At 41.3% G+C, this 26,863-nt stretch overlaps 1 protein-coding gene across 1 annotated transcript in view; it reads right to left on the reverse strand.

The window, feature by feature from the left end:
• CUL1 (cullin 1) overlaps nucleotides 1-26,293 on the reverse strand; it is an 85,383-nt gene extending 59,090 nt beyond the window's left edge. The window contains exons 1-2 of the mRNA XM_065397955.1: nucleotides 26,240-26,293; nucleotides 4,707-4,992 (exon numbers count right to left, since the gene is read on the reverse strand). Of these exons, the coding sequence (XP_065254027.1) occupies nucleotides 4,707-4,846 (140 nt within the window). The 5' untranslated portion in view covers nucleotides 4,847-4,992; nucleotides 26,240-26,293. The remainder of the gene's footprint in view (nucleotides 1-4,706; nucleotides 4,993-26,239) is intronic.
• Nucleotides 26,294-26,863: the final 570 nt, after the last annotated feature.

Raw genomic sequence — 26,863 nt, forward strand, 5'->3', positions numbered from 1 at the left:
CCACTGAGAGGGGGAGATGTGGCATATGGGAGTGAGGATGGCATGCAGGGTTTGTTCCACTTTTGATGATGGTTGCTATCTTCCCTAGGACTGTCAAAGAATGGGTTCCTGACAGGATATGTTGGGGAATGTGAGACTGAAACAGAAAAGGCCAACTGGAAGGTCCCTTCATCCTCCTCCACATCGTCCAATGAAGGAGCCCATATACAAAAAGGTGGAGAGTCCTGCGGTACTTCGGGAAGGTAGCAATCTGGAGACCAAGCTCTCAGTACCAAAAGACACTCGGTACCCATGAGGAGCAAGGATTCTGACTCATCCAATAAAGACTGGTCCCTCGTATAGCTAACCTTTTGCGGTACTGAGTAGGGAATCAGTACCGATGCGGTAGCTGAGGATGCAGTAGCTGATACTGACAGTACCATCGTGGTGGGCATAATGTAGGCACTAATGGAATCTGGCGCTGTTGCTTGCTTGGTACCTAAAGTGTCGAATGGGTAGGTACCGACGGTGGGACTGAGCCTGACAGTACTGGACCAGGGTGCTTATGCTTGCCCTCTTTGTACCTAGTAGAGCATACCAAAGCCCTGTCAGAGCCATGTCTCTCCCTCAAGTTCGGGGCTTTCCATTTCTGCCTGTACCGGAGAAATCCTTTGACTCAACAGTACTGAGCCGAGAGGTCGAGGCTTTGGAGACCACAGATTTTGCAGGGGAACTGGGCTTTTTCAGAGCAAGCTCCTTCAGATGAGAATCCATACTCCCCTTTCAGGAAGCCTTCTCAGAAGCCTCCAGTGACCTCTCCTTCTTAGGGGAAGCCTGCACCAAGGTGGAAGGAAAGCTGGATCAGTCCAGAGACAAATGCAAGGGATGGGGGCGAGGTTCGTGACCTAAGTCAGATGCTGGTTAAAATGAGCACACCATCAACAACAGTCTGAGCTTAGTCTCCCTATTCTTTCATGCCCTCAATTTGAGGGCTAGGCAGAAATTGCACTTCTAGGAGACATGGGACTCCCCAATCAACAGACTCACTTAGACTGGCCATCGCTCACAAGCGTAGTTTCTCAGCAAGAGTGGCAGCATTTGAAGCCTGACAAGCCAGGCATACCCTACCAGAAAGGCAATGCTCCCCAACGAGAAAAAGAGAGGAAGGGGAAAAAAACACCCCAAAACTCTATCATCTCAGTACTACTAACAACTAACTAATCTTAACAAACCACCATAACAAGAATACAAACTAGCCAAAGCATGCTCAAGGTGGGCACCTAGAGGTGTCTCAGGCCGAAACAGTAGAGAAGGAACTCGGGCAGTTTGCCCAGGCATCCCTATATAGGCTCTGTGTCCGACACAAAGAGACACAGGGCACTGTTAGTAGAAAAAAATCTCAAAGGGGCACATGTGTACATGCAGTGGAGCATCCCCAGGGACACTACTCGAAGAGGAATTTTATTTTCCCCTTAATCATATAAACACATTATAAACTCAACATAAATCTCTTGTCTTTTTAAGTATATGAATACTAGGTCACACTGTTGCTGTCTACATGTCTTCTGCCTAGAAGCTGACACCCCGGTCACTCAGGATGATACTGTTACTCTAGAAAGTTAAGTGTATTATTACTGTATATGGCAGCCAAACGCTCTTCACTACATAGCAGAATTGTACCGCCAAAACCTATCATTTTGAAACTGCCATCTGAATTTAGACAAATGGTAAAAGGCAGATATTCTAAAAAACTTTAGTCCTTTTTGAAAGGAAAAAGAAAAAAAGAAAAATCTCTGCAGATCCAGTTGGTGCCATTACTTATATCATGGTTGGGGAGCTGGACAAAAAGGGAGCACACATTGGATTTTCTTGATTAATGGAAAAATGAGGCTGCTTCAAGTGTGAATTCTGATGTTCCTTAGACTACTTTGCTCTAATGAGCAACGCTGAATTACTTTTCATTCTTGCCGGCAGTGCTGTTGTAGCCACGTAGCTCCTAGGATATTAGAGAGACGAGGTGGGTGAAGTAATATCTTTTATTGGATCAACTTCTGCTGGTGAAAGAGAAGCTTTTGACTTTACACAGAGCTCTTCTTCAGATCTGCTTAGTGGTTCCAAGAGTAATGGATCCTAATACCAAGTTATTCATTTGGTATCCTAATACCAAGTAATGATCACTGTATTAGGGCATGATTGACCAAATGAACAATATGAACATCTGCAATATCCTCAAGTGTAATCCTTTCCTACATAAAATATTCCATAGAAGAGGATGTTTTCTTTAGTGTATTTAAGAGTAAATTGACTGATACTTTATCAAGCACCTTTTAATTTAAAACTACTTATGATATCTTGTAAAAATAAAAATAAAAAATCTTCCATTTGAAACCTACAGCTTTCCCACAATGCTTATTTGCTCAATGAAATTTAAAACTGTGGGACAGCTTGAAGCTGTTCTCAAACCATTTTATACCGAACCAGTGCTACTGTAGTAATAAACAACTTCATCTCTGTATTCTACAGTGAGATGTTGCCTTAAAATGGCAAAAGGTAAGGTAATACAAAAGAGGTTAAAAAGTGAATTGCACTAAGATCTGAATTTAGTGGATCTTTACCCTTCAGAGGGTATCATTCAGATCTTGCATTTATGAGAATCTCAGATATCTTATGTGATTCTGTTTCATTAACCTGCAGTAACATTAACACATAGTGGGTGCCTACCATTTCCAGACATATAGATATAGAACAGAGAAAAGAGTATCCTCAAACTGTATTTTTAAATATATCTGATCTAGTATGACTTACTTTGTACTACTTGTACTTTATTTGCTTTGGAAAAATAAAAAAACCTAAGAGTAAAAACACAGATAGGCCTTTCCAGTATATTGGTTCTCTCCCTTCCCTTCAAGTAATAGGTTTATAAAAGAAGGATCTCAAGTCTATATATTTCAAGAGATTTTTAGACACTAGAAACTGAATACAGTTGAATCTCAGTGTTCTCATAAGTTCTACTGCACATCACTTTCTTAATATTTCTAGCACTCATTTAAATATTGTAGATTCTTCTCATTCAGCCAACACACAGCCTGCCACATCTAGATCTGGGGCTAAAAAAAGTTAACCTATTTGGTCTGCTCTCGAAATTCTAAGACCAGATCCCGAAGCATTAAGTCCAGAATTCAACACATTCCCAACTATTACTGAAAGAGCACTCTGTAAAAATCCAACGAAGAATAGATTGGTTATTTCCACTGATTTGGAATCTGAAGTCACAATTCAGAAGATTATTATGAGCACACTCTATGAGCACACTCTGAAGAACATTTGATAGATTACATACATCACCCTACCATCTTATGAAATCTAGAGAACTGCTTACATTACACAGCCTTCAGTCCATCCATCCTCCACACAAACTTTCTTCAAGTTTTGAAATTAAGTCCCCATCTATTCACAACACTGAATCCTACAAATAGGACTGCAATTTGACAGATGCACAATTTCTGAAACTCCAATACAGTTTCAAGAATATTTTAAAAAGCTCAATTGAGAGATATCATGCCCGTCTGCTTACCAACGGTCATTTTAATTCATCAAGGAGTATAACAGAATTAGACTAAAAATTAGGAGAGAACACTTTCACTTCCAAATGACATTTTTCTTTATTCGATCTCTAAACTTCATGACAGTGTTTTCTTGTTATGAAGTACCTTCCCTACTGCAGAAATACAAGGTTCTTATGAGGGTAAAAAGAGGGAACTGGTGGTTGCAAAGCAGAAAGGGCATTTTCCAGACCTTTGTGAAAATCATCTGCGTGTCTCAAGAGTTCACAAGACTCACTTCTTCCCTTAAAGGCCTGAAGATTTCAAAGGAGACATATACTTCCTGATGCTTTTTGCCTTTCTCCACTATAAATAACAGATCTGACAGAAGAGTCTCTGAGCAGGAACATTTTCCTTGAATATAACTTCCAAGTATTAGGCCAACATGAACATGAAAACAAAAACACCACACTGTTTTAGAATCCTTCTAAACATTAAAGCAATCACTAGACTGGGAGCTGCTCAAAAATTTCAATTGCTATCTTAGTGGAAGCCAGTAATTCTAGAGAGAAATTCACAGAGCTATTCCTTACTCCAGACTGAAAGCTTTGAAACTGACTCGAGTATTCTGCAGAGAAAGATGCTAACCCTATGGTTGGACAAGTCCTACTGCAAGAGAAAATTCTTCCACTACTCTGAAGTAGGTAACTGAACATTACAAAAAAACTTTGCAGTAAAATGTCAAAGTGAAAAGGGTAGAAGGAAAAAATGTTTCCACTGTACTGATCAATAATGAGGAATGATAATATTTAGTGCACCTTGTAAATATTAAATTATCTATTAAAAATCACCTTTAAGTGTCTGCTGTCTTGTAAAACTAATAGCATTCCACTTGACATTTTAAAAATAAGTACAATTATTAAAAAAATATTTTCAAGACAAGCATTTATCAAGCTAAACACATTCACTCATGATTTTTATTATACCAGTGGTCTTTCTACTTGTTTTTGTCACAACGAAATAGGAAAGGCTAACCATTTTCAAAAATGAAGTTTAAAAACAAAAAGTATAAAACACCATCAAAAGATTTAAAAACTTACTTTAAGTTATAAGATGATTTTAGTTCTTAATTGACAGTAAAATATTTACCAACTTTTATTTATTTATTTTAAAGTATAAGGATACGTGTAGAGTTCCATATATCTGGATTTTGCCATACTTTGTCTGGTATAAACCTGTTGAATTCCAGCTCTAAGGTCATCCCATATCTGGTCGAGACCAATCTGTTTAAGTCCATGTGGGTTCTGACTCCTATTCGACGACATCTTGTATTTCCTGTAAAGCCTTCCAGAGTAGAAGTCTGAGATCTGGCTATTCCTCCATCAGATTCACAAGTAAAGTAACATTCCAAATTCAGTGACCAAAAAGATGTTCTTTACATACGAAGAATGATATCCCCTTGCAAGATAACCTACCAAAAAAAAGTAATTAGTTAATAACATTCACTGACATCAGATTCAATTTCATCAGCTGCTAGAACAAAAGATATACCATTAAGTCATCCAAAAGTGAACATTACATATTTAGAGTGCCCTGCAGTTGATGGATATTTTGGGTGTCATATTTGAAACCCAAACCGAGAATGACTACAATTTATGTACAACAAATCCTTAATTTTAAATATGTAAGTGGAAGAGCAATGATTTTATTGTGTGCCTTCCATATCAGTTCAGCTTTATTCATTAAAATAAGAATTTGGAAGACAACCATACTGTTAAACTGCCAAAATATTGAATATTTTAGGAGTCATCAGTATACATGGTTGCTGCAGATGGATATTAAAGATCTTTAACATTCATTATTAGTTCTCTGTAATGAATTCAAGGTACACACCAAACCATGAAAGATCCACAAGCCCATTTTATTTTTTCAGACAGTAACAGAACTAACATTTCTGGAGGTTAACCCATGAGAAATTATCACTGGCCTCTGGCTAGTAATTTCTCCCAGCCATTCATTACACCCAGGATAGGTACAGTATAGAAGGCTTTATTTCTTACATATGATGTAGGACAATTAGCTATGAATTTTTAATTCTGAATTTAAGTGATCCAGGATGAAGATCTTAAAAATAAACTGCCGCTGAACATATTATTTGCATATGATCCAGAATAATACGGTACAGTATAGTAATATAGTTAATACCTGAAATTAGAAGGACATTTAAAAAATACCTATACAAAGAAATATCTATATAGGACATAAATATTTTCTGAAAGTAGCATATACTATTCCCTAGAAATTATCCACTCCTCCACAGAGCTTCTTAGCTGCATGGCAACTGATAATAGACTACTATTCTGAAGTGAACAAGTAAAATAAATAAAGCTAGCTGTTTCATTTTGGTACCTGGATGTCAGAAAGTAAAACAGTTGGTGTAAGGAAGTCAACAGATGTTAATGACAAGAATATAAAAACTTAAATCTAACAGCATCCCTGATTATTTTACTGATATCAATAAGCATCAGTAAGACTATTTTCAAAAAATGTATTTTTTATAAAATATGTCTGGTAGCTAAAAAAGCAAGTTCTAGCAATAAAATAAATTTCAATGTTTTGAGACAGTTATTGAGAAACTTCTAAAATACATCTTGTTTTCATGAAGGTGCTTTGCATTTAGCAGACATTCAATTTTACACTAGCATACTCTAATTCAGAAACATGTCAATATAATACAGGGCATTCAGTCCGAAATATACAAACAAGAGTCAATATCAGTTATTTCTACACATTGACAAGTCCTCACACAGAAGATGAAAGTTGCCTGAAGTCAGATGTGTGTAATGGAACAGATAGTTTACTCCAAATGTTTTAAGGTGCAATCCTAAAGCTGTTTCTAATAATCAATTTGGGATCTTACCACTTTAAAATTAACAGACTGTGGGGAGCAAAGGAACATTTCAATTTTTTTTTTCAAATATTTATGTAATTTATTTTTCAGGCACCTATCAATTTGGAAGTGTCTGTTCCTTACATGCTTTAAATTTCACTGCAACATCCACATTTGATTACAATATTTCAGTATGACTTGGTTAGTTTCCATCCTGAATTTTGCAATTAAATGCTTATAATATATGATTATAATCAACTGAGTTTACTAACTTTTTAGACTTAAGAAATTTGCCTCTTCTAGTCATTTGGCACAAATTTTGAAAGAAAAACAGATGGATAAAGCTACAATTGCTTACACAGCTCTTTCCACATACCACTCATTCATAGAAAAACTAGAAGGGGAATGAGAGGTTATTTGACTTAACAGTAATAAAGAATAGCTGCCCGGGGTGCCTTTGTTCGATCCCGCATCTGTCTCTTGCGGGAGATGGATCGCAGCTCCCACTTCTTCTATGCCCTGGAGAAAAAGAAGGGGGCCAAAAAGCATGTCACCTGCCTCATGGCGGAGGATGGCACCCCCCTCACGGATCTGGAGGAGATGCGTGGAAGGGCCAGGACATTCTACACCAGCCTTTTCTCCCTGGATCCGACCGACGCCGAAGCCTGCAGGGTGCTCTAGACCAAACTCCCTACAGTCAGTGCAGGCGACAGAGACCGGCTGGAGCTGCCTCTCTCTCTGGCCGAGCTCTCAGAAGCCCTCCATCTCGTGCCCACCAACAAATCAACACACAGGTCTACAAGTTTCCTATGAAAGTAGCCTCTTCTACTTATCTGTTAAGAAAATACACTATGCTGCTACATGTACAGCAAAACCAAGTTTTGCTATGCAGCAAGGTTGCTGTTATAGACAACTTTTTTCTATGAAAATCTGAAAGCTTTATTCCATAGGTAAAGTTACTGAATGCACTGTTCAAGTCTATTTTAAAATTCACGCTCAGAGGCCCCCCTGTGTGAAATTGGAGGATATGAACAAGTCCACACCAATTACTTATACTTAGTTTCTTTCTTACATAAGGTGATAATGATGATGATGATGAAGACTCCAAAGAGAACAAAAAATACAGTTGTACATGCATGACTTTTCTGGATATCTTCACTTAGATTTCAAGCCCTTGGAATCAGTCATGGCAAGGAAAAACCACTATGTAGTGTAGCGGACAGAGTAATATCTACAATACTTTTGAACTTATTTTCACAGTGCTGTACACTGTATCAGCCCCATTTTGCAGATAGGGAAACTGAGGCATGGGATTTATAGTGACTTGCCCAAGGCAACAATTCAGCAAGGCAATGACAGAGCTGGAATTAGAAATCTGACATTCTTGGATTCCAGTCCCGTGTTTAGTCCACCAGAACACGCTGCCTTCCAAGAAAAAACACACTGCCAGTTCAAAACTAAAGGCTCAATCTTCTGAAGTTAAAAGTCTATGGGACTTCTCACACAGGTAAGCACTGTTATCAGCAATGTGTAGAAGATCAGTCTTGAACTGTCAGTCAGTGTCCTTTCTTGGAAAGACTGGATGCTCTGTTGGACCGAGTTTGAGACTAGGAACCAGGAACTTCTGAGTTATAACCCTAGCTCAGCCACTAACTTGCTGTGTGGCTTTGGCGCACAGAATTTAGATTCCAGCCATACCTTCCTCCAGCACTGACCACAGCTTCTATTCATGTTAACGAACTGGTAAAGCAATTCCCAATGCACCTCTTAGTACATGTCAAGGGAGCAATGAAACCATCTCATTCTGCGTGGCATATATCCTGAACAGTTTTTCAGAATACAATGTATATTGTCTGCTGCACTCCCCAAAACTTAACACACAGAACTGCAGAAGAGTCCTATGAGATAAAGTTCCATAATATTCTGCCAAAGTAAACTCATAACCCTGATTAACATGAGCAAGAGAGAAAAAACAAAGGGAAAAAAACGTTGATCAGACACTATCTGGAATTATGATCCTGATGGATCAAAATGGGTAACTGAAGATAATGAATTTGCACTTTAGGAGCATGATCCTGCATTACTGACATCAATATAAGTTTTGACTTTAGCATTTATGGTATATCCTCAGGCCAACAAAGCACTTTTCATTAGAAGCATTATCTATTCATTTCCATGGACCTCTATCACAACTTCAGCTTGGCTCAATACGCACCCCCTGACAAGAATCTGTTTCAAATGGTGGAACAAAGAAAATAAACATTTAGTGAAGTTTCTCTGTCAGTTTCTTGCCAGGGCTTTACATGAAGCAAGGGAGCAATGGTGGCAACCTTCATGTGGTCTTCCCTGGTAAGTACATTTTAATTTATGTGTATGAACTAATGCCACCACTTTGTAGACTGATGATTATTCATTGACTTCTCAGTCAAAATAGCAACTTTTTCAAGAGCTACACTAAACTGACTAATGGGCTAGTTCATTTGTCTATGCGAACTTAACGTTCAGGGCCTATCTTGTTCAAAGGTTGATGTCATCGCAAGGCTGCTGATAGACATCATCATCAATGTCCTGGTGCTGCAAGAAACATACACTGCAGAAGGCAGCTCAAAATGGATACATCCTTCTCTCCCACCAAAACCATCCAGAACACAGAATGGCCACCTATATCAGGCCAAAATTAAAAAACATAACCAATGCACTACCAACAACAGATGGCAGTTTCACAGTTGGTATCCAAGTCAGTGAGCTGACAATATATAACGTGTGTAAGCTACCCAATCAGCAGTGACCTTTACCAACCCTATCAAAATCACAAAACCCATCTGCATAGTTTGGCAATTTTAACTGCCACCATCCAACATGAGGCTATTCAATGAACGACAGCGTAGGCAAATGGCTCACTGAGTGCGCACTGGCTCAGTACCTTTTGATGCAAAACAAAAAAAGTGAACCTTCTGCTCAGCCCGATGGAAGAACGAACACAGACCTGATTTATGGACTCCAGTGGATCACAACTCATTGCATTTTGAATTGTCCTGGACCCCTTCCCACACAGTCAGCACAAGCCAGTGGTGGTATAATTGGCCTCGAACTCATCATCATTACCAGTGTACCAGTTCCATGCTGGAACCTGAGATGGGTGGACTGCCTGGATTTCTCCACCACCATAAAATAAAACCCATTAGTAGCATACCTCCAAAGCCTTAAAACTTCAACCTCTTCACAAAGCTTATTATTAAAGCCACAAAGGAGACTATCTTCCATGGTTACAGGAACTTCTTTATGCCATGCTGGAGCCCAGAGAGCAAAACTCTCCTAAGGGAGTATGAAGCTTCTGGTGACCCAAACATAGCCACTGTTCTCTTGGAATCACTGATTTCTACACGACAATGATGGACAGAGATGATGGAGGCCACAGATTTCACAAATAACATGGGCCATTCTGTGGAGGTGGAACGGCACCATCAAACCCACATACATTTCAGGTCTCTGCTAACAGCACTGCCAGCCTCCTACTAAGAAATTCTAAGATGTCTGTAAGCCAACAAATGAACTGAGAGGAGAAATAGCTCTTAAAGAATCCTGCACACAAAGCGCCCCTTCTACAAGTCTCTGTCAATCCTTTACAAGAGCCAAGATTGATGCTGCCATGTCTACCACCAAAGCAGGAAAAGCAGCTGGCACTGATGGCATCCTTCCAGACTTCCTTGAATATCTCAGGCCAAAACGGCACGACTAGAAGGCAGCACTATCCACAGAATTCATCAACACCAGCCAATTCTCAACCTCTTAGAGATGGGGTCATCGCCCTTTTCAAACCAGAAAAAGTGCCCAATGATCCACAAGGTACCACCTTATTTCCCTCCTCTGTACAACATACAAAGTACTGGAGCGGGCAAGCCTGGTGAGGCTGACCATCATCATGGAAACCACAACCCCCCAACCGGTTTTAGGGCAGGGCGAATGCTGTGACCAAGTGCTTGTACTGACTGCATAGCGAGGCCAGCTTTCAATGGAAGCTTGAAAAGGCCGCAGCTTTTATCGACTGGTCATCAGCCTATAACACTGTCTGGCACAAGGGCCTTCTGCTGAAACTATCCAACCTGCTTCTGTGTGACCAGACATTTTGACTCACTAGATCAATGCTTTTGGAAAGAACCTTACGTGCCATCTTGGAAGTTAGGTTAGCAAAAAGCAGAATCTGCACAATGGCCTCTCAAATAGGGCCATTGTTTTTAAAAACACACACACATACGATGTGCCCAAAATGAAACATTGCAAGTTAATTTATGCTGACGCCCTGGCACTAATGACACAGGCCGCAGTACTCAAAGAAGCAGAAGACACCTTTAATACTGATCTGAAGAGGATGGAAAATTCGGTACTGGCAGCTCAAACCCAATCCACCAAAACTGATGTCGTCAGCTTTCCATCTCAGCAATTCTGAAGCTAGGAGGATGCTTACTGTAAACTTCTGCAGCAAGAAAATTGCCCACGATCCTAATTCCCACTACCTAGGGGTCACTCTCGATCACAGTCTTACCTGTCAACATCTGAAGCAGGTGAGCCATAAAACAAAGAGTTGCGTCAATATCACCCAAAAGTTAATCAGTTGTAGCTGGGGTTGTGATGACTGAATACTATGAACAGCAACGCTGTCTTGAGTAGAAGTTGGCTCAGAAACTTGTCGATAGCCAGGTAATTGCATCTCTAGGACTTGTAACTTGCACTCTGATGGCTTCCAATCCTCACAAACATCCTTCCTCCAACCATCCGGCGAGAGATGGGAACATTGCAAGAGTATAAGAAAGCTCTCTCTAACCAAAATCTCCCACTGAATGACAACCTCATTCATTCACCTTGCATTCTCCTTAAGTCTTGCCAACCATTCTGGGCAGCTGGAGAAGCTCTTCTGTCACCCAGCTTCAACCCAGATGACACCTGGTGGATGCAATGGGCAGGCTCTGAAGTAAACAACAAGCACCTCACAGATTATCCCAAAGTAGAACTGCCTGGTTTCTTGCTCCACCAGAGACTGTGGACAACCAAAACTGTATCAGAACATTACATGGAAAACAATCATACCTGATGCACAAATGGAGAATTAAGGATTCTCCACAGTGCAAATATATAGACTCCAAACCATTGAACAAATTGTGAACAAGAGCCCCAACCCCATACTGAGCCAACGGGGACAGACCAATCACTGTGGGCCCAGGAGGCCATGCCCCCTCACCCCTGCTGTGCCCGCTCCTGGTGGAAAGGACAGATAAAAGGAGACAGCCCAGCTCAGTCTGGGCTGGTTGAGGAGGAAGGACACAAGTCGCAAGCTCCGGCAGAGAAACCAGAGACTCCCCAAGCGGTGGGAACCATAGACTCGGAAATAAGCTGCGAGCAACCAAATGATCAGAGATATCAACAGGGATGCTGAGCCGCTGCCAGCCGGGGAGATGACAAGATGCAGCTTGTGGTAGGAAGTGACCCAGGGAATGTAGTAGAAGCCGATGCTTAATCCCATAATGGGGAATTTCCCAGCTTCATAGTGCTCTGAGTCAGAACCTAGTGGAGCGGAGTGGGCCCTGGTTCCCCTACCCGCCCTTGCCACTAGAGGGTGGCTACTGTATGTTTGCTCTGCCCCGCGCAGAGATTCAGAACCCCCCAGTGGCTGTTTGCCTGCCCCAGCCAGAAGGCTCAGGGGACATAGATTGTTTTGTTTGCTCTGCCTCGCCAGGGGTCCTGCGACCCCACTGAGGACCATCCCTCAAGGAGTCCAGACGATAGTGTGACGGGGTGTACCAACCCTGCACAGGGCCAACGGGGGCGGCCCCCCTCAACAAACAGGGCCCCCCGTCACACCCCATCTTTTAATTTTCAGGAGGTATAGCAAAGGTGCACTCTGCATCTCCTAAACTCCTCAAATGGATCTCCAAGTTTTCGATTAACTTGAAAGAAAAAGAACATGAAGCAAGAGAGGAAGCACAATGCTTAATATGTACCAGCATTTATTCACCAAGGAGCCAGTGAAAATCCTCAAACTCAAAACTATAATCTCAGCACACATGGTGCAGCAGTATCAATAACACAAAACCAATTTAATTAAACAAAGTTAAAAATTATTCTGCTATAGCTATGCTGACATAACTCACCCAGATAGGCACAACTGTGAAAACAAAGGGTATGTCTATAACGCAATAAAACACCTGGCCTGGGTCAGTTGACTCTGGCTTGCAGGGTTTGGACTGAGGGGCTAAAAATTGTGTAGGTGATGGTGCTCAGGCTGGGCTCTGAGACCCCAACAAGGGGGAAGGGTGTGAGAGCCTGGGCTCCAGCCCAAGTCCAAAAGTCTACACCCCAATTTTTAGCTCCGTGAGCCTGGGCTCTGAAAATTGGTGCCACGGGTTTTTTATTGCAGTGTAGATGTATCCAAAGTAACTTTACTCCAGAATAATTACTCCACTTCCAAAGGCTGCAAAGATCCCTTTGCTACTCCTAAGCAGTGATGAGTCATACCAAATGTCTTGGTGACTGTCATCTCCCTTTATTTCCCATTAGCTAGTGTTATACTGTACATGAATAACTTTATGCAGCAGCACAACAATTTCCTGCATCACATTTTTCCAATGCCACCTTATTTTTCCCCCCACATCCAAAGAGAGGAAAACTGAGACCTACTAAAATTCTTGTCATTCATGCTGGTGCCAATACCATGGAGAAATCTACTGCTTGAATCTTAAAGTGATAACAGAACTTCTCTATATAATAACATTCCTGCTAAAACTCTGGAATCTCCATATCTGAAGGGGAAAGGGCAGAAAAGTAGAGACGACTCCCTTCCTTTATACTAAAAGAATATTAAAACCATGTCTTGCGCGATAACACAGAAACAACAGCTGCAAAAGACTATATTATTTTAAATCCAGTCAATAAAAGTTTGCTTTCAATTAAAAGCCAGTAGAGAATGCTACATTTCTTTTAGAAATTCAGGTTGAGAAAAAATGGATGTGCATATTGTATGAAGCTTATAAAAACACCAATATTTATCCATCGATATCAATCAATTATAAAATGTGCTACTGTAATTCAAAACAATGGTGCTTTATAAAACATTTCCATGAGTTATTTCCTTATTAAAAATATCTTTTACAGGCATGGTGCCAACCTACACACACCCATTCATTTCCAAAATCAATTTCTAAAGTGGAGTAAACTACAATTCTATTATTTTAAATTCTCAACTCTTATGTACTAACAAGCAGGTGATAAGTTTTCTGACCCCAACAATCACTTGTAGTTCTTGGGTAAAATTTTCAAACACGCTTAATTGGCTTAGTCATTTTTTCAAAAAAGTAATGAAATCAGGCACTTTTGAAAAGTTTAACCCTTGCCTAATTTCAACCCATAGAAAGAGAATACTCTTCCATCACTCCTAGAACAAGGTGCAGCAAAGTATCAGATTTCACTGTGCCAAAAAGCAGTAAAATATTATGAAAAATGAAATTTCACTACATATTACACAGTATATTCAAAAATCTCATATGCTTTGAATACTAGTAATGAAGTATAAATCTTGGCAGCCTCATTATATATTATTTTACAGATAAAGATCAAAACTCCATTCTTCATATTTTGCCAACATATCAAATTACTGAACGTATTTGATTTTTCTAAAAATTAATATGATTCTCAGTATCACAAACACAGTACACGCTTGTAAGAGTATGCAAGCAGTGGTCAGTCCTTGGCAGAATCTGGTTCACTCACCCTACTCACTGGACAGCTGCTGCAATCATATTAGGCCTTTGGTGGTCATCGCAAAAAGCGAAGCCAAAGCCAAACCAAAAAAGGAATAAAGGCTTTATACAGCCAGAGTCCAAAAATGCAAAATGATATTCTTGCAGCCAAAAAGTCTTTAAATGAACTTTTTGGCAGTTCGATTCCAATAGTTAGACAAGAGGCACCTTTTTCTAATAAGTCCCTCCCACCCTAAAAACAGTCTTTAACACCTCAGTCAAACCCTGCTCCCTCAGACCAGAGATTTCTCTATAATCCCTAGTGAGTGAAGGCACCTGTTAAATTTAAAATTACCTGCCCTGATGAGCAACAGTGATTTAACTATATAACCACTAAACAAAGGCAATTGTCTAAACACCCTATCACAGAGATCAGTAAGTAAGTATACCACATAAATACAAGCACATATGCTCACAAGAGCAACGGGCACACTAGACATATATACTGCAGACATACTGTATAATGCTACCAGGATAGGTGCATGCCCCAACAGAAGCATTATGATTTGGTCTATGACACCAGCCTACTGTAATTTGGACCAGCCTTCAAGAGGCCTGAACCATACAGCAAATTTTAAAAACAACTCAGGCTGCTACATGGTCTAGCTCCAACCAGTTTTAAAATAAGTCCAGCTGAACTGACCTTAAAATATTAGAATTTTCACGGAAAGCTCCCTTACCATAGACTCCTTAGGTTTTAGCTTTGTACTACACTTATCTTCCATTTAGATATTTGCCCAGTTTTACAACAGGCTATATAAAAAGCACTAGCAAAGTCAGTACAAACTAAAATTTCATACAGACAACAACTTGTTTATACTGCTCTATATACTATACACTGAAATAGAAGTACAATATTTATATTCCAATTGATTTATTTTATAACATGTTGTAAAAATGAGAAAGTAAGCAATTTTTCAGTAATAGTGTGCTGTGACATTTTTGTATTTTTATGTTTGATTATGTAAACAAGCAGTTTTTAAGTGAGGTGAAATTTGGGGATATGCAAGACAAATCAGGGGTTTGTCTAAAAGGGGTACCGTAGTCTGAAAAAATTGAGAGCCACTGAAATAACCTCTACTCCTACTTGAAAGTCCCCTGCTTACACATCCAATGTTTGCATTAGCTCTTTTGGAAACAGCTTCACACTGGGAGCTCATATTCAGATGATTATCCACCATGACCCCCAAATCTTTTTCAAAGTCACTGCTTCCCAGAATAAAGTTCACCCCCATCCCGTAAGTATGGCCTACATTCTTTTTTCCTAGATGTATACATTTACATTTAGCTGTATTACAACACAGTTTGCTTGTGCCCAGTTTACCAAGCAATTTACATCGCTCTGAATCATTGACCTATCCTCTACATTATTTACAAATTTTTGTGTCACCTGAAAACTATCAGTGATGATTTTAAGTTTTCTGCAGGTCACTGATAAAAATGTTAAAATGCATAGGGCCAAGGACCGATCCCTGTGAGACTTCACTGGAAAGACAGCCACTGGATGACAATTTCCTGCTTACAATTACATTTTGAGATCTATCAGTTAGCCAGTTTTTAGTCCACTTAATGCATGCCATGTTAACTTTATATCATTCTAGTTTTTTAGTCAAAATGCCATGTGGTACAAAGTCAAACACCTTATAGAAGTCCAAATATATTACATCAACACTATTACCTTTATCAACCAAACCAGTCATCTCCTCCAAAAAAAGATATCTAGTTACTTTGACACAATCTATCTTCCATAAGCCCATGCTGATCTGTATTAATTACATCACCTTTCTTTAATCGAGTCCTGTATCAGCTCCTCCATTACCTTGCCTGAGATCAATGGCAAGCTGACAGGCCTACAATTACCTGCATCATCCTGTTTATCTTTAATAATTGGTGCAACATTTCTTCCAGTCTTCTGGAACTTCCCCACTGCTCCAAGACTTATAGAAAATCAACATTAGCTGTCCAGAGAGCTACTCAGCCAGCTCTTATAAAACACTAGGTTGAAAGTTATCCAGAGTAGTGAAGTGCTTTTGCTGACAAAGCTTAGTTCCCACACTGGTTCCCTGCAGAAATTAAACTATGCTAACAAAATAACTCTTATGCCAGTATACCAGCATCTATGCTATGGCTTTTACCAGTACAGAAATGGGGGGGGGGAGGCACATGCCTAACCTTTCTGTAGGGCAAAAGTTTTTAGTGTAGACCTGACCAAAGCAAAATTTAAAAAGAAAAAAGTGTCATCTCTTTACTTTTAATAATTTTAGATGGTATTTGTAGCAACAGAAGGCAGAAAATGTTCAGACAAATTTGTTTTTCAAGTTAATGTGTCCCTTTAACTCAAGACCTTGGATCTTCCTATGACTGACATATGTCACAAATCACAGGATGCTTTTAACTGAGCCTGTAGGGGTTACCTTTGCATTTTTTTGCCTACCATGTCTAGCTTTTACATTTAAAGAAGAAGAATGAGGTGCTTTGGGAGAAGAGAGCATATGTGCATTGCAGGTCAAGCCAAAGAGTGAGCATGAGAGAAAGAAGAAAAGCTAAGGTGGTCAGAAGGACTTGCAGACCTATTTCATTCAAACCTAGCATAAAGTCTAAATCCAAAACTGAATAAGCTGAACAAAGATAGCAAATACACTGTCCAGAAGGCTGGCTGCAAGACCAAGGCTTGCTGTTGAACTGGCCATGGAGATGCAGCAAAGGAGAGTAAGGGAGGACAGCCAACAAAGGACAAAGATAGAGCAATAAGATAGCACAGCAGGAAAAAAGGCAAAAAAAAAATTTTTTTTAAGTGAGTCAAGAAAACGCAATTTAGCAAGAAGGGCAGCAGCATCATGGAAACCCAGAAATACCGATTTGGGCAGTTCAGAGACTTCACTGCCCCTAGAGTCGAAAACTCTGTTAAGGGTGCTTGCCTTCCCGAAACTCCCCCCCCCCCTTTTTTTTTTGAAGATAAGTAACTTTTTCCAGTAAATCTCAAAACGTCTATTTAAAATGCATTTAATAAATTGGAACACTATGACCCCACAGGTCTCTATGGAATAAAATACCATTTTAGCCTGGCCTGACATTTCACTATAGCTACCACTGTACGTGCAAAACCACCTCAGCAAAATTAGAAACTAAAACACAATCTGCTTTTCCCTAAACCCAGAGCACTGCCCACTGCATTTTAGAGAATTTAGCTTACCACAACGTATGATTTCATATGATGTTTTAGATACACACTTGAATTTTTAACTGTAATTAACATTCTTTATATATGCATCCTATTCTTCATCTTATTGTCACCTTAAGGTTAGGTAAACTATGACTTCTATCAGTTCCTTAAAAACTGATGAAATTTTAATCGCTGCCATTCAGTTCTGGCCCCAATCTTCTCATGAGCTCACTAATTTTACAGTTTCTTCTACCTTGTTAATTTTGCAGCACCTCAGCTGATCAAGGCACATCCGGCCACAGAGCCTGCCCATTCAGCTTATAAATAAAAATAACAGTACATTGATTTGTCTTGAAAGCAGTCTGAAGTTTCTAGATGTCCAAATATATCACTTGGGTATAGTTTTAATTCTGAAGTGCTTCCTCCTTATATGTACTCATACCAACATTTCATTCACAGGTGATAAAAACACTGGCATTACAACTAGTATAAAGCTAATGCAGATCACCAAAAGAAATTAGTGATGCTATGTTTTGAAATGAAGTATATTTTACAGGAATACTATTGTTAATTAACTTCCTATAAATAAAAAATGATCACTCATGGACTAATTTCCCTTGTTACTCTATTTTTTTAAAAATAAGCTTATATTTTAAATTCTATATATGACTATAAATTAGTGCTTCCAGTTTTAGACATATGCCAAACACAATGACATTTATTGACAATTTAAAATAATACCATGGAGCAATGCTACACCATTTTTAACTCCACACAGTACCACTAACTACCTTAACTCTTGATGCCTAAAAGACAACAGCCACGGGGTGCACAAATACAGACCAGGCATATAACCCTACTCTTCCAACAAACAGAAAAACCCATTAAGAAAGTTATTGATACATGAGATTTTTTTTCCTCCTGGTTAAGCCAGATAGCCTAATTATAATAAACCAGAATTTAACTTTCTGCATTGCTCAGAACTTATACCTCTCAAAAATATCATTTTCTCCAAAATTCATGCATCACAACCACCTCCTTTTTGATAAAGATGGAACATGACTTCCTCCAAAGCTCCTTCAACTCTGAGGTAGTTACTTGACAGAAAATGAGGAACATGCTTACTTCAGAAGTTGAGTAGGCTTCCTTAACAGCATATTGAACCTGTGCTAACAGAAGCAGCAAGGGACTTTAAGCTTTGTATTGTACTTTGATGAGCTACAAAAGACCACTGGATGAGCTCAGCTGCTACCAACACATTTGGTTTGCACATCTATCACTCCGTTTGCATGTCTAATCTCACTCAATCTCCCCCATTTTGTGTTTCCTACCTCTTCTCCTCTCTGAGGGAACTACATCTGTGCTGCAGCTCCATCCCACAGCACTTCCCCAGCTGTACAAAACTGTGCAGAATTACAATTTCAATTTGCTGCTCCTGCTGGCACCAGTCATCAAGCACTAAGTTCAAGAGCAGCAACATAGGAACTTTTAGAATGCAGGGAGGCAAACCATACAATTCCCACACCAACTATACCCCCAACCTCAAGTCAATTTCTCCTTAACTCAAACCTCTGCACTTTCCTTCAGTAGATATTCTCCATTGTCATGAGACCACAGAACTGTTCATGAATTTACACACTAAATTTAAATAGCCAACCAAAACACAGTGAATTAAGCACAGAAGTGTAGCCTTAATACTAAATTCTATTAACATTACTTAAGACCTTATTTCATCATAAAAAACACAAAATGAAATAATACATTTTACACCGAAGTACAGTAGATGCAACTTAAACCCACAAATAAGATAATATGAGTTCAGTTAAGGCGGAAATTCTGTCCTTTAGTTCAATCTGTTTCCCTATATTTTCCTGATTTATAGCTGAAACTGAACTTTAGCATTATTTAGTCTAATTTCAGTATAGTTGCATCTTGTAAATTTTATAGATAAGAATTCCTCAGAGTATAAGTTATTATTCCCCTGCTCCTCCCAGTTTCTAGGAAGTCACCCTGACCCCTGCTGGGAGTTTCTATATCAGAAACAGAGACTGGAACCAGAAGCAGCAGCACACACAATCATAGAAATGTAGGGCTGGAAGGACCTCGAGATGTTACCAAGTCCAGCACCCTGCACTGTGGCAGGACCAAGTAAACCTAGACCACCACTGACAGGTGTTTGCCCAACGTTTTTAAATACTTCCAATGATGGGGATTTCACAACCTCCCTTTGGAAGCCTATTCCAGAGATTAACTACCCTTATAGTTAGAAAGTTTTTCCTAATGTCTAACCTAAATCTCCCTTGCTGCACACTAAAACCCATTACTTCTTGTCCTACCTTCCGTGAACAAAGAACAACTGATCACCATCTTCTTCATACTAGCCCTTAACATATTTGAAAACTTATCAGGATACCCCGCAGTCTTCTTTTCTCAAGATTAAACATGCCTAGTTTTTTTAATCTTTCCTCAGAGGTCAGGTTTTTTAAAACATTTTATCATTTTTGTTACTCTCCTCTGGACGCTCTCCAATTTGTCCACCTCTTTCCTAAAGTGTGGCACCCAGAACAGAACACAGACTCCAGCTGAGACCTCACTAATGCCGAGCAGAGCAGGACAATTATCTTGCTAGTGTTAAGGCTTATATCATTCTGGGGTGTATTTTTTGCATCTGCATCACACTGCTGACTCATATTCATTTTGTGATCCGCTATAACTCCAAGTTCCTTTTCAGCGATATTACCACCTAGCTAGTTATTCCCAATTTTGTATTGTGCATTTAATTTTTGCTTCCTAAGTGCACTGGGAACTTAGATCAGCATACCTACATCTCCAAGGGGTGTGAGAAATCCAAACCCCTGAGAGATGTATCTACGCTGACCTAACGCCCAGTATGGGGGAGACAGAAGAATTCTTCCATCAACCTTGCTATCTCCTCTTAGGGTATGTCTTCACTACCGGCCGGATCGGCGGGCAGCAATCGATCCAGTGGGGATTGATTTATCGTGTCTAGTCTAGACGCGATAAATCAATCCCCGAGTGCTCTCCCATCGACTCCTGTACTCCAGCTCGGCGAGAGGCGCAGGCAGAGTCGATGGGGGAGCGGCAGCAGTCGACTCACCGCGGTGAAGACACCACGGTTAAGTCGATCTAAGTACATCGACTTCAGCTACATTATTCACGTAGCTGAAGTTGCGTAACTTAGATCGATCCCACTCCCCCCCAGTGTAGACCAGGCCTAAGGGACATAGATTACCTATACGAGCGGGAGAACCCCGCCCTTCAGTGTGGGCAGCATCTACACTTAAACTACTACAGCACCACAGCTGCTACACTGGAACTATGCCACTGTAGCGCTTTAAGTGTAGGCATGTGCTAACTTAAGTACTTCGCACTTGTCTTTAATGAATTTCATCTTGTTGAATTCAGAGCAATTCTCCAATTCATCAAGGTCATTCTGAATCTAATCCATAGCACTTGGAATCCTGTCCAGTTTGGGGACATCTGCAAATTTTAAAGCACACTCTCCACTCCATTAAAGACATTAATGAAAATATTTAATAGTACAAGACCCAGGACTGACCCCTGCAGAAAACAATTGATAACTACTCTTTGAGTATAGTCTTTCAACCAGTTGTGCATCTATTTTATAGTAATTTCATCTACACCACATTTTCCAAGTTTGCTTATGAGAATGTCATGTGGAACTTTGTCAAACACATTACTAAAACCAAGATATAAAAATCTAGACATGCCACGTGCAAATATATTTTTATGGCTGCTGTGCCTCCCTAACTGCAACAGTATCAACAGCCCTAATAACTACAGAAGGAAAGAAAGAATGAGCCCCTCTTCCCATCCTCTCTAGAAAAATGGTAGCAGCAGACCAGAGGAAGAAGCCTCCCATAATTCCCCAAATCCAATAGTAGTCTATTGCTCACCATGCCCCTCACTTTGTATGAAAGTGAGGTCAGTTATTTCAACTTCAATTTCTCATATACTTACAGTAACACTAATAATCTTAGGTAGTGTTAATGACAGCAACTTTGACACAAGGACAAGTAGCATTGTATAAACCATTACTATTGCAGGTGTACATACGTTCAATTCAAAAGCAGATCCAAGAGTGATGTTTTCAATTACTCTTGGAATAAAATGTACAACTTGGAAGATATTATTAAGATTAAATATGTTTCAATCCTTTACTTTTAGTATGAGATTTAAAAGTGTCATCAGACTACACAGATCCCACATGACCATCTAACAGTGAACCTTCTGACTCTGACAATCCTTCCAAAAGCAGAATAATCAAAAGGGAAGATGAGGGAGATGGGGAAAGTAATGTAATTCTGTCCCAGATTCTGAAAATAGCAAATAAGAATTATGTTGCTAACTTGAGAAAAGAAGGATGGTGCTGAGGTTGAGGTATAATACTAGGTACTGAGAGATCCAAGAGATCCGTGGCTCTGCCACAAACTTCCTGTGCCACAGTTTCCTAATCTGTAAAATAGGGTTGATATTTTCCTAACCTCAAAGGTATAGTAATTCAGGTTTGTAAACCCTTCAAGATTCTCAAATAGAACACACTATAGATACAGAATGTATTATACTAAAAATACAGTGTAGAATCTAAATGAAATTTATAATGCAGCTTCTTTGGATTTTTTAAAAATGTTTGTAGAAGACAAATACAATTGTGCTTCTAAAACACTGACAAGCTGACCATTCTGCCTTTTTTTTTTTTTAAGAAAGAAAAATATGGCAAAGAATTTGACCATCTTATGAAACAGTATTGCCCCCCCACCAGCGCCGGAAATAGTCCAGACATATTATAATGCTACATTAAATGGTATTAGGAAAAGCCTGATACAGATATGTCGTCTCACTTCTGTACTAGTGCCAGTGTAGCTCCACCAGTGGGAGCCCTGGTGCAGACTGACCTTGGCAGTTTCACCTCCATGTAATTTAACCCTGCTCACAGCAAATCTAGGTTGCACAGCAGTAAACACAGCAGTAGCCAATCTACATTAGTTCTTCCAATGGAGATGCAACAATCATAGTGAAACATTTGACAAAAAATGCTAGTGTAGACAAGCTCAATGGCTTTCTCTCTCATTTCTTAAGCTATTTCCTTTTCTTTCTTGCCTTCATCAGATGTTCCCTTGTAATAAATGCAAAAAACAGACCAGTCACTGTGACTGATTAAAAATAAATCCTATACAATTCCCTATATAACACGAGACTACAACTTTTAACAAAGCTTACAACTAGTTATTGGCACAGCTGGCTCAAATCACCATTTGCTTCAATTTACCTCATCTTTAAAATTCAGTAACTGTGGCAACTAAAAGTGTATTGCCCCTGCCAGAGACCTAGGCTGGAACAAGGTTGTCTTTCTGAAACTGGTTTACACATTTTTATAGTGCAGCCAGGACCTCCATAACTAAGTTTATTACTGGTTTCACTGGGTATCCTTCCTCGCTGCAACGTGCAGCAGAAAACCATAAAGATACACTACCCTATATGCTGCTGATATTGTTTTGTGTGCATGTCCTCCAAGCCCCGTGTCCCCTGCCGAGACACCACAGTTCCCCAGATTTTTCCTAGAATGTATGGATAAAAACAAGATTATACATTGTGGTAAATACAGACTCTCAATCACGGCTGCAATAGAGCAAAGCTGTGCAGACAAACTGAACTTTTATTTGTAATACCATTAATATGATTGTGCCACCAACTGGCTATAAAACCCTGGAAAAGTTGTTGCATAACATGGCCTTTATATCTATCTGCAATAGGAAAATGACCCTTTGTTAGGCTATGTCTACACTACCGCAGTAAGTCGACCTACGCTTTGCAACTCCAGCTATATGAGTAACTGGAGTCGACGTACCTTTGGTCGAGTTACCGCAGGGTCTACACCACAGGGGGGGTAGACGGGAGAAAATCTCCTGTCGACTTACCTTACTCTTCTCGTCAGGGGTAGAGTACAGGTGTTGACTGGAGAGCAATCTGCAATCGATTTGGCGGGTCTTGACTAGACCTGCTAAATCGACCGCTGGTGGATCGATCTCAGAGCATTGATCCCAGCTGTAGTGTAGACCTGCCCTTAGCAATTGTTTTCAGTAATGGGTATGTCTCCACTTCCCCCACCATGCATTCTCTAAACCCGTGTTGAAAGTGATTTAATTACTGGTGCACATGGAACAAAACTATTTTCAGTAACATTACAGAAAGTATAAAGGAACTATGTTAAAAACCATTTTGTCCACTAGCAGTTATCTCTACTGGCACTGAAAGTAGTTTAAGTACAGGTGGACCCTATGCTGGTAACCACTGTCACCAATGAATAATTCCTGAGGCCATGTCTACACTTACCAGAGATAGATGCTGCTGCAATCGGGGGTCAATTTAGCGGGTCTAGTGAAGACCTGCTAAATCAACTGCAGAGCACTCTCTGGTGGACTCCAGTACTCCACCAGAATGAGAGAGTAAGGTAACTTAATGGGACAGCGTCTCCCGTCGACGCTGCACAGTGTAGACACCGCAGTAAGTCGACCTAAGCTACATCGACTCCAGCTACATTATTCACATAGCTGGAATAGCGTAACTTAAGTCGACTTACCCCGGTAGTGTAAACAAGGCCTGACTTAGTAGAGTGGGCCTTTCTATGTTTCATGTACTCAAACTAACAATCCAGCACCAGAGAAATGTAACTGATGAACAATATTTAATAGAACGGAGTATTAAATATCTCCTTGAATATTACATTATAAAAAACAGCAAAATTCTATAGGAATCAATTTAAGACAGACCCAAGTAAGACACAAACAAACCAAAATAAGTGTCCACACAGGGGTTTGCATAAAGTTAGCTAATTTCTTTTATGAAGATTTAATTGAAACCGGTGCAACTTTCTCATGCAGACAAGAGCTAACTTATAGACACTAACTATAAAACAGGTTCAAACCAATGTGACACACACAGTATTCTAATTATACATGGCACTTAATTCTGACTGCAATATTCAAGTTACAAGGATAAAGCAATCAACATTAACAGATTAGGCAACTAACAGTGACAAGAGGAGCAAGGATAGGTCGACTACGAGGAGGAACAACTGGCAATTTTTAAATCAAGTTTGGATGTTTTTCTAGAAGGTATGCTCTAGTCCAAACAGGAATTATTTCAGGCAAGTTGTATATAATGAAAGTCAGACTATGATCACAGTGGTCCCTTCTGGCCTCATAATCTATGAATCTTCTGAACCACAAAATCAGAGAGGGAAGCGACCCATTTTTAGGAAGGTCATATCAGGTCAATTCATCTGCCAATGCAAGCCTCTACAATAAGTGCCCAGGGCTGCAGGTGGTGAAAATGGGCCAATTTACTACACTTTTGCTTTTGAAAAGATTCCAAACAGTGTTACCTCCCAAACATCCCTCCCTCACCCAAAATCACCAATTCACAATACTGTAGTGGAAACAATTTCTGAGTCGCTACTAAAGCCCCCGATGGATCAGGTAATTATCCCCAGATAAAAAGTGAGACAAAAAGAGAAAAGTTATACATGCAGTAAATAAAGCAACATTGATTGGGGGTGGAGGTGTTAAACAGGTTAGCTGTTATTCTCAGAGAACTGAAAACATAATTGGGGCAAATTAATAAAGATAGGGAAATCTGTGCGCACAACCTGGATAGAAAAAGGTGTTCAAAAATTAAGCCAACTGGCACCACACCATCAAAAAAAAAATGGCACAGCAAGAGGATATAAGTACAAAGTAGTAGAGACAGTAGGTGGGTTCACAGAAAGGAAGGAATAAGTGTAATGGGAAGATAATGAGGGATCTTAGGGAAAGATTTGAGGACAAGTAAATAAGATCAGCGGGGGTAAGAATCACAGTGCGGGAAATAGTTTTTTGGAGGAAGAATTACAGCAGGAGAATAATTATGGTGGATGAATCCTCCACACTGAGGGACAAAGAATGATTAAAGGGATGGGGAAAGGATCCCAGTTAAAGGAAAATGGATCACTGTAAGGCTTTGTTACAGAGCTGTTAGTGGGGGGCAGAATGTTAACTGGAGAATTATAAGGATTTAGTTGAGGAACACTGAGGACTATGGAGATAGTCATTGGGTAGGGTTACAGGGACAGTCACTGAGGATGAAGGGACAGTAGGGGGCTTTGGGGAGTAGTTAGTCGCACATTCTTAAAGAGTGGGAGGAGGCTGGAGGGAACTGGGATGATACTGGGGTCAGGGATAACTGAGATGATACAGAAGTCTGGCAGTCAGTCACTGGGGGTTGGGGTTAGGGGCTGTGGAAGAGAATATTCTGGAGTGACTGGGATAATATTGGGAATGAGAAGGGCTGGCCACAGGGGGTTAGAAGGTCAGCCATTGAGGCTGCCCTTGGGGAGGAGAGGCTCCAGGAGCAATACTGAGGCAGTGTGGGGGCTGCTCCCTTGCGCAGGAGGCTCCTGGGGCGACACTGGGACGGTGGCGGGGGGCTGCTCCTTGGGGCGAGAGGTCCTAGGACGACACTGGGACTGGAGGAGGGAAGCTCCGGGGCGGTACCGGGGAAGGCATTTCCAGTGCGTAGTTCGAGGCCTCTCACCAGAGGCCGAGCCGAGGGCAGAGGGGCCGGATCCCCGGCCGGGCTCGGCCCCACCCCGGGGCTGGCGGGCCAGGGCATAAAACGCGCCCGAAGGGAAGACCGAGAAGTGGCGGCGTCCGGGCCTCCCCTGCGCGGCGGCTGCGGAGCGACTCCGAGCCGGGCCCCGCAGCCCGTCCCGCTCCGGCCGCCTCCCCGCGCCCGTCCCGCCGCCGCCGGCGGCCTCACTGCGACACCGCGGCGCCGCCGAGGCCTCGGCACTCACCAGCATCGCGCGTCCCGCAGAGTCAGGCCCGGCCGCGCCGCGTCCGCCCGCCCCTTCCGCCTCCGCCAGGCCCCGGATCCGCCGCCGCCTCCCTCCCCGCGCGGCCCCAGAGGAGGAGGAGCGAGCACCGCCCCCGCCGCAAAGCGCGCCCCGCCCCGGCTCCCACCCGCCAGTCCGCGGGGAGAGAGCGTCTCCGGCCTTCCCCTGCCCCGCAGCCCCTGTCCGCCCCGGCAGCACGCGGGGGAAGCGGTGCTCCCTCCAGCACCGGGGGGTCTCCCCAGTAGCAGAGAGAGGGGGCTACCCAGCTCCCAGCGCCAGACCAGGGTGATTCCCCAGCTCCCCGGGGGGGGAGTCCGCCCAGCACCCACCTGCCAACACCGGGGGGGGGTTCCCCAGCATCCACCCGCTGATCCCCAGGGAGAGAAATGAGGTTGAGTGACCGAGCGACATTTGGGGCGCTCCCCTCCCCATCACAATAGGATGGAGAAAGAGGGGAAGCTAACTAATCCTTCAGCAACTGCCCCCCCCCCTGCACTCAGCGCCAGAGAGAATGGAAGACTGAACCTCCTCCCACAGCCCGCATCAGAGAGAAGGGGAGGAGAGAGGGCTAGCTAAAACCCTTGC

Source organism: Emys orbicularis, chromosome 2, assembly GCF_028017835.1.
Source record: "Emys orbicularis isolate rEmyOrb1 chromosome 2, rEmyOrb1.hap1, whole genome shotgun sequence".
NCBI lineage: Eukaryota > Metazoa > Chordata > Testudines > Emydidae > Emys > Emys orbicularis.